General features: G+C 49.1%; 1 protein-coding gene across 4 annotated transcripts; it reads right to left on the reverse strand.

The window, feature by feature from the left end:
- Positions 1 to 41: 41 nt before the first annotated feature.
- klhl18 (kelch-like family member 18) lies at positions 42 to 18,405 on the reverse strand. Of its 4 annotated transcripts, none has more exons than XM_082514093.1 (10): positions 17,937 to 18,405; positions 15,085 to 15,215; positions 6,456 to 6,596; positions 6,172 to 6,370; positions 5,529 to 5,689; positions 5,306 to 5,442; positions 5,014 to 5,236; positions 2,039 to 2,143; positions 1,577 to 1,688; positions 42 to 1,477 (listed from the first exon to the last, which is right to left on the reverse strand). In XM_082514093.1, the coding sequence occupies exons 2-10, from the start codon at positions 15,147 to 15,149 to the stop codon at positions 1,091 to 1,093; spliced, it is 1,530 nt and encodes a 509-aa protein (XP_082370219.1). In that variant the 5' UTR covers positions 15,150 to 15,215; positions 17,937 to 18,405; the 3' UTR covers positions 42 to 1,090. The 4 variants fall into 4 exon arrangements, with proteins under 4 accessions (XP_082370219.1, XP_082370221.1, XP_082370222.1 ...); XM_082514095.1 differs by lacking the exon at positions 17,937 to 18,405 and adding an exon at positions 16,968 to 17,500; XM_082514096.1 differs by lacking the exon at positions 17,937 to 18,405 and adding an exon at positions 16,279 to 16,488.
- Positions 18,406 to 18,482: the final 77 nt, after the last annotated feature.

Here is an 18,482-nt window from a genome sequence, read left to right on the forward strand (position 1 = left end):
AATAACGGATTATTGTCAGAAACAAAGAGACAGAAATAAACTTTATTAACCAAACTTCTCTTTATTGATCCACAACAAAACAAATCAATCATAAGTTAATCAATACAAATAAAACCCACTGATGATGAGGCTGAGCGTCCAATCAGAGATCAGCAGGAAGTAAACAGTGACTGACGGATTCTAAGCACGGAGATCAATGACACGATCGACTGGACCGCTCTCTGCAGGCTGCGACCAATCAGAGTGCGATGCCCCCAGAGTGCGCTAAACTCCGCCTCCAGCTGTTCAACATACATCTGTCTACTGAGCGTGCTCCATCGCTTATCCGCTGACGCAAATGCAGATGTCAATAAGTAAGGGGGCGTGTCCACCACGGCTGGCGCAAATGATGCCGCACCCCATCCAGCCAATCGCCCTGGAGGGGCGGCGCAACCACCACACGGACCCTCATTGGTTACTGCAGTATGGGTGACCCTTTGACGAGCGTTTCGGATGCATCAGCCGAGCAGCAGCAGGTATCTGCAGCCCGCCTGTGCATCGCAGCGAAAGCAACGTTAAAGACTGCACGCTACATAACATCACTTCCTGTGGAAAGCTGGAGAACCATGTTTTGTCACGTGAGAATGAGTTTATTAATATCTCTGGGGGCGCAACACGTTCCTCAAACGAGCTTCCTGTGCAGCCTGCAGAGGGCGGGGTTCCTGTGTTGCTGGCGTTTTGTATTGATCGCTCCCATCAATTACAGCTGATCGATGACAGTTCAAGAAACCGTTAAGGAAGGACTTCCTGTCCGAATCAGCAGCTTGGTTTGTTTGGGAGGAAGTCACTTCCTGTTGCTTGTGTCCATCCAGTAAGAAATCAGTAATCAATAATCAGTAATCAATCGTTCCACACACGCTAACAGAATAATGTTAGCAGCTAGCCTCTGCTGCTAGCTCTACAGTTTTTCCCATGATTCCGCAGGTGCGGCGTCATTTTGCAAGCCTGAGCACAGCCATCGTACCGATAAAGCTGCAGGGACGCCGCCGCGGGGTGTGCTCCCGCCTGCCGCCGTCAGTAAATCACGAGTCCTCGGGCTGTGATAGGTGGTTTAGGCGGGCTGCAAGGGGATGCAGCCCACGCCTACACCCCCCTCGTGGCACACCATGGGTGCCATGAAGGACCAGCGGTTCGTGTCGGGGTTGTACATCTCCACGGAGCTGAGATTGGATTGTCCGTCGTACCCGCCTACGGCGTACAGACGCCCCGACGTGGACACCAGGGACACCCTGCTGCGCCGCGTGTTCATGGCCACCAGGAGGCTCCACTGTCCAGATGCTGAGCTGAACACCTCGGCGCCGCTCAGGAAGCCTGAGCCATCATACCCCCCCGCCACGTACATGTGGCTGCCGAGCGCCGCCGCCCCATGACGGCATCGCTTATTCAGCATTGGTGCCGCCGGGTGCCAGCGGTTAGTGTGGTGGTTGTAGTACTCCACCTGCAGGGGCGGAGCAAAAACAGAGATAAACAGATAAATTGTGTAAAACTACGGGTAACGTTTCCACCCCTCAGTTTTAGGCTCCACCCTAAAACTCACTGTGTTGAAGATCTGCAGACCGTCATGGCCGCCCGAGACAACGATCCGGCCATCAAAAACCGTCACGCCCGCGGCGCTGCGGCTCGCACTCATCTCTGTCACCACAGTCCACCTGGAGAGAACGGTAACATAAGCACCGCCATGTTAACGAGGACGCCGACCTGAGCTGAGATCTGAGCATGCTCAAGGTGAGCCAGGACGGCTTTCTTCTTTGAAGCGTACTTTGGATCTTCTTTGGCTGCTGGTTCAGTCAGTTTAGCTCAGCGTGAGGAAACCTGCAGAATCTGTGAACGATCCACGCTCTGTGTTTACGTCTTTGTGTGGAATTACTTTTAAACCCACTCCTACTGAGGAAGCAGCGGGTCACATGACCCACACAGCCCTCGCTGATCACGCGGCGCTGTTAGCCGTAATGCTCGGGTTACACAGAATCGAAGGATTAAAGGTGGAACGACTCCTCACCTGTCTGCTTCCGGGGAGTAGCACTCCACCGAGTTCAGAGACGACTTTCCATCGTAGCCGCCGCACACAAAGATCCGCCCATCAATCACAACCGTTCCCATGGCGCTGAGGATGACAACACAGCTCGTTACATCAGCGGGGTTTATTGATCACAGTGTCTGTTGGAGTCAAACTGCTACATGTTGTCATTGTGTTACTTAAAATCGTAAAGTCTTAGTTCAAGCAGCCGGATCAAAGACACTCCTTTGTCTCTGAGCACGTCTCCAGCCACTCTGTGCTGGGGGGGGTTTGATTAGGCCCACGCCATCGTATTGTAAGCTTCCTGCTTTTATGATCCTTTTGGCGAGCAGATCACACACACACACCATAGGGGGGTTTACGAGGGGAGGTGCTTGTGTTGTGTAAACTGTAACTGTCATGGGAATAAAAGGCTACGAGGAAGCTGCTCTTTGAAGGAGCTGGTTGGAGGCAGGTGAGGAGCGTTGAGCTCCAACAGCTGCTTCTGACCAAGCTAGCGAGTAAAAGACCGAAGATGTTCTGTCTGGTCTTCGTCCTTCACGAGAATAAGTTTCTAAAATAGCCTTAGTAAGCGCAGACTCAACAGTGTCGATCAGCCTGTCGATCAGCGAGTCGATCAGCGCGTCGATCAGTCTGTCGATCAGCGCGTCGATCAGCGCATCAATCAGCGCGTCGATCAGTGCGTCGATCAGTCTGTCGATCAGTCTGTCGATCAGCGCGTCAATCAGCGCGTCAATCAGTCTGTCGATCAGCGAGTCGATCAGCGAGTCGATCAGCCTGTCGATCAGTCTGTCGATCAGCGAGTCGATCAGCGCGTCGATCAGCGCGTCGATCAGTCTGTCGATCAGTCTGTCGATCAGCGCGTCGATCAGTCTGTCGATCAGCGCATCAATCAGCGCGTCGATCAGCGCATCAATCAGCGCGTCGATCAGCGCATCAATCAGCGCATCAATCAGCGCGTCAATCAGCGCATCAATCAGCGCGTCGATCAGCGCGTCGATCAGTCTGTCGATCAGTCTGTCGATCAGCGCATCAATCAGCGCGTCGATCAGCGCGTCGATCAGTCTGTCGATCAGTCTGTCGATCAGCGCGTCGATCAGCGCATCAATCAGCGCGTCGATCAGCGCGTCGATCAGTCTGTCGATCAGCGCATCAATCAGCGCATCAATCAGCGCGTCGATCAGTCTGTCGATCAGTCTGTCGATCAGCGCATCAATCAGCGCATCAATCAGCGCGTCGATCAGCGCGTCGATCAGTCTGTCGATCAGCGCGTCGATCAGCGCATCAATCAGCGCGTCGATCAGCGCGTCGATCAGCCTGTCGATCAGTCTGTCGATCAGCGCATCAATCAGCGCGTCGATCAGCGCGTCGATCAGTCTGTCGATCAGCGCGTCGATCAGCGCATCAATCAGCGCGTCGATCAGTCTGTCGATCAGCGCGTCGATCAGCGCATCAATCAGCGCGTCGATCAGCGCGTCGATCAGTCTGTCGATCAGCGCGTCAATCAGCGCATCAATCAGCGCGTCGATCAGCGCGTCGATCAGCCTGTCGATCAGTCTGTCGATCAGCGCATCAATCAGCGCGTCGATCAGTCTGTCGATCAGTCTGTCGATCAGCGCGTCGATCAGCGCATCAATCAGCGCGTCGATCAGCGCGTCGATCAGCGCATCGATCAGCGCGTCAATCAGCGCGTCGATCAGCCTGTCGATCAGTCTGTCGATCAGCGCGTCGATCAGCGCATCAATCAGCGCGTCGATCAGTCTGTCGATCAGCGCGTCGATCAGCGCATCAATCAGCGCGTCGATCAGCCTGTCGATCAGCGAGTCGATCAGCGAGTCGATCAGCCTGTCGATCAGTCTGTCGATCAGCCTGTCGATCAGCGAGTCGATCAGCGAGTCGATCAGTCTGTCGATCAGCGCGTCGATCAGTCTGTCGATCAGCGCGTCGATCAGCGCATCAATCAGCGCGTCGATCAGCCTGTCGATCAGCGAGTCGATCAGCGAGTCGATCAGCCTGTCGATCAGTCTGTCGATCAGCCTGTCGATCAGCGTGTCGATCAGCGAGTCGATCAGCGAGTCGATCAGTCTGTCGATCAGCGAGTCGATCAGCCTGTCGATCAGTCTGTCGATCAGTCTGTCGAGCAGCGTATCGATCAGCGTGTCGATCAGCGAGTCGATCAGCGAGTCGATCAGCCTGTCGATCAGCCTGTCGATCAGCCTGTCGATCAGCGAGTCGATCAGCCTGTCGATCAGCCTGTCGATCAGCCTGTCGATCAGTCTGTCGATCAGCGAGTCGATCAGTCTGTCGATCAGCCTGTCGATCAGCGAGTCGATCAGCGAGTCGATCAGTCTGTCGATCAGCGAGTCGATCAGCCTGTCGATCAGCGAGTCGATCAGCGAGTCGATCAGCGCGTCGATCAGTCTGTCGATCAGTCTGTCGATCAGCGAGTCGATCAGCGCGTCGATCAGTCTGTCGATCAGTCTGTCGATCAGCCTGTCGATCAGCGAGTCGATCAGCGAGTCGATCAGCGCGTCGATCAGTCTGTCGATCAGTCTGTCGATCAGCGTATCGATCAGCGTGTCGATCAGCGTGTCGATCAGCGAGTCGATCAGCGTGTCGATCAGCGTGTCGATCAGCGCATCGATCAGTCTGTCGATCAGCGTATCGATCAGCGTGTCGATCAGCGAGTCGATCAGTGTATCGATCAGCGTGTCGATCAGTGTGTCGATCAGCGTATCGATCAGTGCATTGATCAGCCTGTCGATCAGCGAGTCGATCAGTGTATCGATCAGCGAGTCGATCAGCGAGTCGATCAGCGTGTCGATCGGTGTATCGATCAGCGAGTCGATCAGCGTATTGATCAGCGAGTTGATCAGCGTGTCGATCAGTGTATCGATCAGCGAGTCGATCAGCGTATCGATCAGTGTATTGATCAGCGAGTCGATCAGTGTACTAACCTGCGCTGGCTGTTCATGCTCGACACGCGCGTCCAGTTGTCTGTCTCGGGGTTGTAAACTTCCACCGTGCTGAGCCGCGATTGGCCGTCGTATCCCCCAATGGCATACAGCAGCCCATTAACAACGGCCACACCCACCCTGCTGCGAGCTGTCCTCATTGGCTGGCAGCGCTCCCAGAAGTTTCCAATTGGATCGAACACCTCGACGACATTTAAGGAGTCGCCTGCGGGAGAAGAAGAGTCTGTCAGCTGCACGGAGCGTGCAGACACGCTGCCTCAGGTGAGCGGCGTACCTGAGCTGTTGAGGCCTCCCACCGCATAGATGAGCCCTGTGATGGACGTGCAGCACCTCTGCCTGGTTTTAAAGGTGGGCAGGTGAGGGCGGCGCTCCGGCATCAGGTGGAAATCCTTGGCTTCATCCACTAAATCCCTGACAAGAAATACAGCTGGACATTAACCCCGCCCAGAAACGATCACACAGGTAAGATGTGAAGCCGAGGCCTCGCTGCATCTCACCTGCACTTGTGGCAGCAGCGTATGAGCTCATCCTGCTGGACGCGGTCCGACAGGAACTCGGGTCGACACAGAGGAAGTCGCACCTTTGACAGCAGCTCGGGCAGCAGCGTCTCCCTGCGGTCCTGGTCGTGATGGACCCACGCCAGCACCGCCTCAAACACCTGCACAGGTACCACACGAGGAGCACAGTGGGAGCATGAAGACAACGTGTTTAATACAAGAGCTCATTTTTCACGCCGTGACTCAAGAGGTGAGCCTTGGTATGTGGCACACCTGTGACAGGTAAGCCGCTAAAGCTCGCCAACGGCTCGGTCGAGTCCATCACACTCGAGTTGCTGAAACATGGCCGAGGTTTACCTTTACGAAGGACACCTGACAGGTGTGACCCAATCACCTGCTCGCCCCTACAGTTTCACTCTGCGAGGGCGGGGCTTAGCAGCCTGCTTTTATTTTTGGTTTCTGTTCTTTAATTTGGTTTCCTCTCTCCTGACAGCTCTCTTCCTGTCACTCGGGTCAAAGGTCACCGTCTCCCCCGATGTGCTCTACCTGCACAGCTGTGCTGTGACCTTGTGTGAGTGACTATGATGAAGTCACAGCTGTTCTCTGATGCTTCACGCCACCGCCCTCAGGTGAGGCGACTCACCTGCTCTTCGGCCTTCACGTTGAGTTCGTCGCAGCCGACGAGCTCCAGCAACTCCTCCGTCCTGAGGCCCAGGAACTCCTCGGACAGTGACACCTCCACAAAGTGCTGGTGCAGGAAGCTGTTCGCCGAGTCGTACAGCGTCGTGCACATCATTGTCTCGGCGAACTGACGCACGCCGAGGCAGTTCTTCGGGTGTAACCTGCAAGCAAACATGCCATTAGCTCGCCTAAACGTAAGCTCTAGGGAGCGTGGGATCTGAGCGTGTGCAGCAGGGTGGGACTGACCTCTCCTGCAGGAAAGAGCAGCAGGCGTCTTTGACATTCTGAAGCTGCAGGAAGCTCGAGCCAATCAGGAGAGACTGCACGTTCTGCTGGTCGATGGCGACATGCCCGCTGTACGCGAAGTTTATCAGAGCCTCCAGAGCGCTGCAACACACCCACAGTGGTTACTATAGTTACTATGGTCACACAGTTACTGACATTTTGTTAAATCAATTAAAATATTGCAGGAATGCAGCGAACACGACGGACCGCCATCCTGAGACGCTGACAGAACAAACGTACGTTACATCAGCTCAGCGGAAAAAAACACGCAGCACAGCGTTGAGCCTGCGTCACACACTGACCTCAGATCAGTGTGTGACGCCTGTGCTTCATGTTCTGTTTTTATTTATGCAGTCGCCTCAAGGCGCTTTATATTGTAAGGTCGACCCTACAATAACACATACAGATAAAAACCCAACAATCACATGACCCCCAGTGAGCAGGCAGGAACCAGGCTCAGGGAGGGGCGGGGCCATCTGCTGTGACAGGTTGGGGTGAGAGAAGGAAGACAGGATAAAGACATGCTGTGGAAGAGAACCAGAGATTAATAACAGATATGATTCAATGCAGAGAGGTCTGTTAACACATAGTGAGTGAGAAAGGTGACTGGAAATGAAAAACTCAATGCATCATGGGAATCCCCGGCAGCCTACGTCTATTGCAGCATAACTAAGGGAGGATTCAGGCTCACCTGGTCCAGCCCTAACTATATGCTTTAGCAAAAAGGCAAGTTTGAAGCCTAATCTTGAAAGTAGAGATAGTGTCTGTCTCCTGAATCCAAACTGGAAGCTGGTTCCACAGAAGAGGGGCCTGAAAACTGAAGGCTCTGCCTCCCATTCTACTTTTAAATACTCTAGGAACAACAAGTAGGCCTGCAGAGCGAGAGCGAAGTGCTCTAATAGGGTGATATGGTACTACAAGGTCATTAAGATAAGATGGGGCCTGATTATTTAAGACCTTGTATGTGAGGAGCAGGATTTTGAATTCTGGATTTAACAGGAAGCCAAAACAGGAGAAATATGCTCTCTCTTTCTAGTCCCTGTCAGGACTCTTGCTGCAGCATTTTGGATCAGCTGAAGGCTTTTCAGTGAGTTTTTAGGACTTCCTGATAATAATGAATTACAGTCGTCCAGCCTGGAAGTAATAAATGCATGAACTAGTTTTTCAGCGTCACTCTGAGACAGGATATTTCTAACTTTAGAGATGTTGCACAAATGGAAGAAAGCAGTCCTACATATTTGTTTAAAATGTGCATTGAAGGACATGTCCTGGTCAAAATGACTCCAAGGTTCCTCACAGTGTTACTGGAGGCCAAGGTAATGCCATCCAGAGTAAGAATCTGGTTAGATACCATATTTCTAAGACTTTCAGGGCCGAGTACAATAACCTCAGTTTGATCTGAATTAAGAAGCAGAAAGTTAGCGGCCATCCAGGTCTTTGTGTCTTTAAGACATTCCTGCAGTTTAACTCTTTGGTGTGTGTTATCTGGCTTCATGGACAGATAGAGCTGGGTGTCATCTGCATAGCAGTGTAAATGTATGCTCTGTCAGGGCTCCAGAGTGCAACTTAATTTCTCAATGGTGCGACTAAAAAAATGCCGTTCAGTACAAAAAAGTCTCTGCAACTCTAAAAGTCACCGTGTGGTCAACAACAGACACACATTACGGGGCGGGACCTCTTTGATTGACTGTGGTCCAGACCTGTAGTCTGGGTGCACCAGTGCAACCCTGACAAAAAGTTAGTCTAGAGCCCTGGATGTCTTCTAATGATGCTGCCTAAGGGAAGCATGTATAATGTAAACAGAATTGGTCCTAGCACTGAACCCTGTGGAACTCCATAATTAACCTCAGTGTGTGAAGAGGACTCTCCATTTACATGCACAAACTGGAGTCTATTAGATAGATATGATACAAACCACTGCAGTGCAGTACCTGTAATACCTACTGGTGGTGGTCAGAGGGCCCGGTGGCGCCAGTGTCCGGCAGCCTCGCCTCTGTCAGTGCGCCCCAGGGTGGCTGTGGCTGCAATGTAGCTTGCCATCACCAGTGTGTGAATGTGTGTGTGAATGTGTGGATGACTGGATATGTAAAGCGCTTTGGGGTCCTTAGGGACTAGTAAAGCGCTATATAAATACAGGCCATTTACCATTTACCATTTACAGCATGTTCTAATCGCTCTAATAGGATATTATGGTCGACAGTATCGAATGCTGCACTAAGGTCTAGCAGGACAAGCACAGAGATGAGTCCACTGTCAGAGGCCATAAGAAGATCATTTGTAACCTTCACTAAAGCTGTTTCTGTGCTGTGCTGAGCTCTGAAACCTGACTGAAACTCTTCAAATAAACCTCTGCAGATGATCTGTTAGCTGTTTGACAACTACTCTTTCAAGGATTTTTGATATGAAAGGAAGGTTGGAGATTGGCCTATAATTAGCTAAGACTGCTGGGTCTAGAGATGCTTTTTGAGTAAAGGTTTAACTACAGCCAGCTTGAAGGCCTGTGGTACATAGCTGATTATTAGAGATAGGTTGATCATATTTAAGATCGAAGCATTAATTAATGGCAGGACTTCTTTGAGCAGTTTTGTAGGAATGGGGTCTAAAAGACACGTTGATGGTTTGGAGGAAGTAATTATTGAAGTTAACTCAGAAAGATCAATTGGAGAAAAAGAGTCTAACTTAACATCAATGGTACTAAGAGTAGCTGTAGATAATATTACATCTGTGGGATGATTATTGGTAATTTTTTCTCTAATGATTAAAATGTTATTTGTGAAGAATAGGGATGGGTATCGAAAACCGGTTCTTGTTGAGAACCAGTTCCCACTGTTTCAATTCCTTGGAATCGTTTGCCACTTTTAAAAACGATTCCCTTATCGATTCCAGTCGCCCCGAATGACGTCATCACGTTGAGTAGCGTCTTTTACCCAGTAGGAAACACGGCGCCTGAGCGGCACAAACGCTCAAAAGTTTGGTTACACTTTATGAGAAAGGATGACAACAGGGCAACTTGCAATACTTGCAAAGTAGATATTTCATCAAAGGGAGGAAACACTACGAATATGCAAAAGCATTTGCTCAAAAAACACGCGATTGCTTTCAACGAATGTCGTGTTTTTGATCCGCTCCGGACTAGCGAAGCTCAACCCAGCAGCAGCGGTAGCGTTTCCACGTCCTCTCCCGTTAATACTGCAGGTAACTAATCAATTAGCACTGCATATTAGGTTAGCGCGATTTACCTTATTACAAAACCTGCTATTACTGTGCATTTAGTGACCATGATGAGAGAGACAGAGTCTGGCTCAGATGCTGGCAGTTCTCGCTGCAGTCTACCGGTAGCGTCTCCTTTCAGGCAGGATAGACGAATGTCACCGAGCAGTGACTCAGTTTGTGGTCAAAGGCTTGCACCCGTTTGCCACAGCAGATGCCCCCGATTTCACTTTGGTAAGTGAATGTGTTTAATTGTAGGCAGGGACATTACTGGATATTCTTGTGTAATTGCTACAGAATAATTTATGTTATACTTTGTTATTGCTACAGAAGAATATTTATTTTATTATTTTACATTTACAATGTTTTTCCTGGGGACCCTGTGACACCCCATTGAAGAGCCGCAGGCTGGATCTCTTAAGATCTCACTGTTGGGTTTGTAAGGCCATGTTACTCCTAAATTTCTATCTTGTTCAAAGAGAAGATATAAAACAAAGTTCTGAGCTATTCGACCTTAGTGTCCTCCTTTTAAAAAAAAAAAAGAATCGATAAGAGAATCGATAAGGAATCGAATCGTTAAAATCTTATCAATACCCATCCCTAGTGAAGAAGTTCATGAAGTCATTACTAGTTAACGTTAAAGGGATGGTTGGCTCAACAGAGCTCTGACTGTTTGTCAGCCTGGCTACAGAGCTGAAGAGAAACCTGGGGTTGTTCTTATTTTCTTCAATCAGTGATGAATAGTAAGATGTTCTGGCTTTGTGGAGGGCTTTCTTATAAAGCAGCAAACTATTTCTCCAGGCTAAATGATGATCCTCTAAATTTGTGACACGCCATTTCCTCTCCAGATTACGAGTCATCTGCTTTAGGCTACGTGTAGAGCTGGGCGATATGGCCTAAAATCCATATCACGGTACAATTTGAAGCATGTGCGGTAACGATATATATATCGCGATATATTCTTTTCTTCTGTATAACATATTTGACACACTATAAAGGCACACTTAAAATAATTAAATTTTCTTAAAAATCGAGAGTGCGCCTTATGTATGAATTCTGGTTGTGTTTACTGACCTTGAACCGATTTTATATGATACATGGAGCTCAAAAATCTGTCAAAAATGTTTTAGTACGACTTTGATTGCTGCGGCGCCGCTTGATGGATTGTCGGAGCATTACGGCTGCTGTAGTCAGGAGCCTTGCGGAGTAATCTGGGTCCTAAACTCCGTCCGTTTCAGGTCCCAAAGTCACATGATCACTGTGGCATTACTGAGAGTTAAACTGTCTACAGTCTTTCATCTTTAATAAGATGATCTGCGTTGCTGATTTACCAGGTGTAACAATTAAGTTTAACATCCAGGCATCCATGAAACAGAATTTATTAAATTTAATAGAATTAGAAGTTAGCTCGCTAGCTTCCATCTAAACATGATAGGATTAACGGAGATGTTCGGGCGGCACGGAGCACCGCCTTTGCCTCCGTGAACACATCAGACTACAAACACGCACATTACCAACTCCGGAAGACGATCAAAGCAGCCAAACGTGAGTACAGGGACAGGGTGGAGCAACAGTTTGACAACCCTCGGAGTATGTGGCAGGGACTAAACACGATCACAGACTTTAGAGGGAAAACCAGCACACCGCAGACCACGGCCTCTCTGTGTGAGGATCTAAACGTATTCTACGCTAGATTCGACACAGCGAACACCACGAGACCGGACAGTGTGCGCACCGCGGATGACGTCAGTGCGCACACTGTGTCTGAGGAGGATGTGCGGAGGTGCTTCAGGAAGGTGAACGCACGCAAAGCTACTGGTCCGGACGGGATTCCCGGCCGCGTCCTCAAGTCATGCGCGGCTCAGCTGGCTGGAGTGTTCACGCACATCTTCAACATTTCCCTCTCTCTGTCTGTAGTCCCAGCCTGCTTCAAAATGGCCACCATCGTCCCTGTACCCAAATCCTCCACCATCTCCTCATTGAACGACTGGCGACCTGTAGCCCTGACCCCCATCGTAAGCAAATGCTTCGAGAAGCTGGTCAGGGACTTCATCTGCTCTGCACTACCCGACTCACTGGACCCTCTACAGTTTGCATACCGCCACAACAGGTCCACTGATGATGCCATAGCCCTGACACTACACACTGCCCTGTCACACCTGGAGAAGAGAGACACGTATGTGAGGATGCTGTTTGTAGATTACAGCTCAGCATTCAATACCATCGTTCCCTCGAAGCTGGACAGGAAACTGCAGGATCTAGGACTGAGCAGCTCCCTCTGCAGCTGGATCCTTAGCTTCCTGTCTGACAGACGCCAAGTGGTCAGACTGGGCAGCATCACCTCATCCCCCATCACACTGAACACTGGTGCTCCACAGGGGTGTGTACTGAGCCCTCTCCTGTACTCACTCTACACCTACGACTGCACAGCCACTAACAGCTCCAACATCATTGTGAAGTTTGCGGACGACACTACAGTGGTGGGTCTTATCACCAACGGTGATGAGACGGCTTACAGGGAGGAGGTCAGCGCCCTGACCCACTGGTGTCAAGACAACCATCTCACCCTCAACGTCGCAAAGACAAAGGAGTTGATAGTGGACTTCCGGAGGTGCAGAGAAGTACACACCCCCATCACCATCAACGGCGCTGCTGTGGAGAGAGTGAGCAGCTTCCGCTTCCTTGGTGTACATCTGGCTGAGGATCTTACGTGGTCAGTACACACAAACAAAACAGTGAAGAAGGCGCAGCAGCGCCTCTTCTTTCTCAGGAGACTGAAAAGATTCGGCATGAGCCCCCGCATCCTCAGGACCTTCTATCACTGTGCCATTGAGAGCATCCTCACTGGATGCATCACCACCTGGTATGGCAACAGCACCGCCTACAACTGCAAAGCTCTCCAGCGAGTAGTGCGGTGCTCTGAACGGATAATTGGAGGTGAGCTTCCCTCCCTCCAAGACATCTACAGGAAGCGCTGCCTGAGGAAAGCGGGGAGGATCATCAAGGACTCCAGTCACCCCAGCCATAAACTGTTCAGACTGCTTCCATCAGGAAGGAGGTTCTGCAGCATCCGGTCCCGTACCAGCAGACTGAGAGACAGCTTTTTCCATCAGGCCATCAGACTGCTGAACACGTCATAGACACCTCAGCTTCACTACTGGAACTTTAACATTATGCACTCCATACTGTACAGTAATGCCACTGTTTTGCACATATTCAACTCTGTATATTTTATTTTATATATTCTATTCATTGTTTACTCTATTTAATTTGTAAAATATGTGTATACACACACACACACACACGTAGAAAAATATTTAGTATACACATCCAGAAATGCATATACTATTATATATTGTACATATATTTATTAGTTTCAGATGTAGCCATTCTTGTATTTTGCTTGTTTACGTTATTATTTTGCACAACTCTGCTGCTTGTGAAGCTCGCACACAAGAATTTCACTCACATGTGCTGTACCAATGTACCTGCACATGTGATGTGACAATAAAAGTGATTTGATTTAATATAGCATGTTCTGACTGAGAGATTTCTGAAGTATTCAAACGTACAGCTCTGCTGTCACGTCCAACATAAATGAAGACAGAAAACTAAACAGCAGTGACGTTTGTAGGGTTACTGAAGTTGGGCTAGCTGCTATATAATGATGTGCTACGTGATCGCTAGCGACACAGCTATGTTAGCATAACATTAGCACAGTGAAGCTGGAGGATGAACGCCAACTTTTTTCTACTCGATAAAAGTTAACGTGAGGGTTCCCGATGGTTAGAGACAAATGCAATCGCATGGCAGGATGCTGTAAACGGACCAAACTTCAGCCAGGAGAACAACTGAGATAATCCATCCACAATACGAGGTTAGTCATTCATATACTGCTGCATGGGAATAAAGCAGTTGTTAGGGAATTCAGCATTAATGAATCAATGGTAGGGAAGTGGAGGAAGCGCAGTTTTTGGCTTTCCCCATATTCCAAAAGTGCTTCGTCTCTTTGCCATTACTGTTGCCAGGCATAATTTACAGATGATGTTGTTTGCAGTCGCTGCAATGCTTTCGACCAAAACAGGCGCAGCTCGATGACACCATCAGCATGCGCTATCATGGTAGTGCGGTATAGTAAAAATCTCTACCATTGGCCAAATTTATATCGTTTCCACCGTATACCATTTATACCGCCCACCCCTCTACGTGTTTGAGAATTATACCACGGAGTAGAGCAGGGCGACATGACCAAAAATATTTATCACGATATACATTTGAAAATTTGCGATAACGATATAATTGACACGAGACAAAATGCTTTACAACTCCACAACTTTATTAGTGCAAAAACCCATCAATGTATTTTCACTTCAACAAGCAGCTGTTTTATCTGCATTAAAGTTATATAAAATGTAACAGTGCAAACTCCTCGCTGACAGTTTAACCAAAAAGCATTTCCAGTGGAAACTGGCCGACACATCCTCAGCATAACCATGTATAACATCCACAAAACTTAAAAAGAGGTTATACACACACAATACGGTAACATTATGCTGAAGCACAGTACGTATCACTCCGCGAGGCTCCGCCTACGATAGCCGTAATGCTCCAACAATCCATCAAGCGGTGCGGCTTCGTAGCTTAGCAAAGTCGTACTGAAAAATCTGCCGGTTTTTTTAGCGCCGTGCACATAAAATCGTTTCGAGGTCAGTAAACACAACCAGAGTTCATACATGAGGCACACGGGATTATAAGGGGCTCTGTCGACTTTCAGAAAAATCAAAGGATTGATTTTAAGTGTGCCGTGTTTTCCAAACAACACGGTAATAACGGCGGCCCGCTAGCATGCGCTACCAAAAATAGTGCTTTGTTGTGTATCTGACGGACGAAAGCTAAACCAGTTCCACACCAGTGAAGCTGCAGCATTCTTACAAACCAGTTCTGGTTCATCGTTTCATTCAACGATCGGCTTTCACTCTTCTCGTTCTGCGTCGCCTCCATGTGCGTATGAAAACAAAGGCACTGCGCATGCGCGTTTTACCCATATTCTATCGCCATGTTTCATTTTCCTATCGTTGCCCAACATTACACCGGTGTTACTGTGAACGGTATGATATGGCCCAGCCCTACCACGGAGTCAGGTACTTCTGATTAGAGGCCTTAGTTTTCACAGGAGCTACAGTATCCAGAGTCGTACGTAGTGAGGAGGTGAAATTATTAACAAGATGATCGACCTCTGTTGGAGCAGCGTTCAGGTAGCTGCTCTGTGTTGGTACAGGGCACTGAAGATGATAACAGTGGGTGGATTATATTCTTAAACTGAGTTACAGTCTGACAGTTATAATTCTGCTCTCAGACATCTGTACAGGTGTGAGCGTACCTGGGGTCCATGCCCTGCATCAGGATCTCATCCTGTTTACACTCCACCATGTCGTTGGTGAACATGGCGTGGAAGTACGGGATGGAGGCCGCCAACACGATCCGGTGAGCGCTGAACTTGTGATCCCCGACCTGAGGACAGACACACTGATTAACACACTCACCTGTTACTCACCTGTCGCTATGACGATAATAGAAAACTGAAAACAGCTACATCTGAGGGATGTGCCCTTAAACACTCACAGAACCACTCCTCGCTAGTCAGCCAATAAGACTTTGGCTTCACAGCAAGCCCCACCCCCCACTTATCAGGTAAAACAACAAGGTGATTGCGTTCCTTCACCCTCTGAAACACACGCGTTTCAACAGGAAGTAGATTTCAGGGTTCAGCATAACTCTGTCAGCTGACGCCATCGATGATGTTTCCACTAGCTTCAGCGTAACGCGCAGCCAATCAGATTCCTTCATCCAACCAGCCAAGTCTGCCTGCATCATTGAATCAGTCTGACTTCCTTTTAAACTTCTGCAGGTCACCTGAGAGTGGACAGGTGAGAACGTGCTGCTTTACTTGCAGGACACCATTTGTCCTGGGAGACTCAGCACCTTGCCTACTGAGCCGTTAAGAGGATCAATGCTGAGCTGCAGGCACAGGACGCAGCGCAGGTGAAAACGTTTCTCGGTTGCACCTGAACACCTCAGAAGCACACCTGGATCATGTGATGCTGACAATGAGCACCCCGCTCCATTACCTGCTACCATAGAACCAGGCCCTGATGGGGAGGGGTGGAGCCACTGAGAGCTTCTTCCTGCTGTAGGGGTTAGGGTTAAGGTCCCGCCCCTCCCTCACCTGGCGGACATGTTTGGAACAAAGAGAAATCACGTATCTGCTCACCTGCTTACGCCACAACGCTGCTAAAAGGCTCCGCCCCTTCTGTGCTGCCTGAGCTCAACTGCGTACGTCACACAACTTCTACCTTCCTCCAAGTGGATTACACACCTGACCTCCAGCCCTGGTGTTAAGAACTGACCGCTCTGACCGGAAGCCGCTTCGCCGCCTTGCCCCTGGGGCTCCCAGGCAGTTCATAGCTCAGCCCATGACGTCACTATCTGATAATCCGCGTTAGCTTGTTAGCATGCCTTAGCTCACTCTGTTAGCTTGGAGGCTAATGTCAGCCTCGCACGCCGCCTCGCTCACCTTGAGCGTGACGTCACAGAGTTTCCCCTGACGTCGGATCTCCTCCATGACGACATAACCTCGTGCCGGCAGGTCGTGCACTGAGAAGTGGACCAAATCCTCGAGCTCTTCGCACAGGACGTCGCCCATCGTCAGCGGGAGCGCGCGGACTGGACCCTGCGAGCCGCCGTACCCAGCGTCAAAGCTGCTTTCACAATAAGAGGGATCACTTCCGCTGAGATGAGACTTCAAAATAAAAGCTTCTAAAGCCTTTCATTTGTGGTTATTGATGAGTGATTACTCATTTATTTGGCCTTAATGTTTGTTTTTGTCAGGATTTAATGAATGTATCAGGTGTTGGCCCTGAGGAGCATCAGCTCAGCTCACGTGACTACAGTGACATCAGAGATGATGTCATGAATGACTTTATGATTGGTGACATGCAGCTGTGAATGGGAGCACAACATCGTAATTATTTAGTGAAAGCTGATTGGCTGAGAGATAAACAGCCTGAACACATCAGAGAGTAAACTAACAAACCGATCTTGAGCCTGCAGTTCCTCCAGCATTCAGCAGAGGGAGCACTGAGTCAGTCCTCATAGACTCCTGTGTTAAAATTCAAATGTTTTGGCCTTTGTAGATAATTTCCCCTTCATAACAACTGCACAATGACTGGATTCAGCAGAAGGGAGGACACATTTTTAACTCACCTCTTTGCATTGGTAGGTGCATGGCCTGACAGGTGGATGGTGACAAAACTCACTATAGCTGCTACGTGTCTGCTAGACTTCACCTCAGCTAACTGGAAACTCTGAGCTAGACCTCTGAACTGTGTTTAATGAGATTATCTGACCAATAAGATTGCTGCTGTGACCATCTAAGGATTCTGATTGGATGTTACTGATAAGGTGTATGTGTATGCTAAGCTAGCTAGCAGACAACTGGCTGACAACTCCACCCAGTCCTCCAAATATGGTCACCACAGGAAACAAACATGGCAGCAGGTAATGTTACAGTCTTTTATACAGTCTGGCCTCAGTGATGTCACCCGATTACGGGTGCTTCCAAGGTCGCCAATTTGGCTGAAAAAACTTGAAGGTGGCGAGGAGGGGCGGGCCTGATTGTGAACCCACATGCTCACTGGCTAACGCCCTGTGACTGCCACCTGTCGAGGGTTTGGAGTGAGTGGGTTCCTGGCCATTACCCAATGAGTATGCAGCTTCACCACTTTGAAATACAGGCTGTGTCCCAATTCAGGGTCTGCAGCCTTAAAGTACGCAGCCTCAACGATCCTCAAGGGCCGCGTACTTAAAGACCGCCAAGGCCGGAACTGCAAGGCTTGTGAGATGGGACGGTCTAGCCTCCGTTGCGCTGCCCAGGTTGCCTAGCAACCATGATACTAACAGCTGGAAACGTGTCATACAGCTGTGTTTGACAGAGATGAAGGAGAAAATCTTTTGTTCATTTGTTTGTTTCTACATGAGCTTTGATCATTCTCTGTAAGATGAAGCTCAGCTATTGAACGGCGTATATTTTAAAATAAAGGCTTTAAAACCAAGTTAGTACAAACGTCACTGATGTCACATAACTTTGCCGACATGTGGCCAACAGGAATGTTTTAATGTTCTTCGTTATTAAACATTTGCACATAAATAAGTGACATAATATTCAGTACTTACTTAAAGTTTACTCTTCGGCCGCCCCTCATCCGCCGTTTTTTTTCGGCAAAATTATCCACACCCACCGCCGCGCTATGCATTCTGGGATATGTTGGGCCACGAAGTCTACACCGCCACATCCTTAAAATTCAGGGAAATGAAGGACGCACTTCAGGGCTGCATTTCGAGCAGCCTTTGAATTGGGACAGCCTTCGGCGCGTCGCTGTGACGTAATCGGCCTTAAAATGCGGCCTTTAAGGCTGCAGACCCTGAATTGGGATACAGCCACAGTGTTACGTAAAACTGAGCCCACAACCTCAGCAGGATGTTTTTACACAGGTCAAAGGTCAGAAAGCTGCCTTACCAAAGCTACTGCCCCCTGGTGGCCTTCAGACAGAATGCAGGCTTTGTCCGTGCCCATGCTTCTTCCTCCAGAGTGATGAAGGTGAGCTCAGGTCTTTCCTGAATGTTCAGCAGACAGCTGATTACTTCCTGTACTCAAACACCTCGTCTGCTTTCTATTATCTTTTATTATCAAACAGATTTTTGCACTCAACTGCCGACCAA

This window comes from Aulonocara stuartgranti (genome assembly GCF_965226115.1).
Source record: "Aulonocara stuartgranti genome assembly, chromosome: 18".
Classification (NCBI taxonomy): Eukaryota; Metazoa; Chordata; class Actinopteri; order Cichliformes; family Cichlidae; genus Aulonocara; species Aulonocara stuartgranti.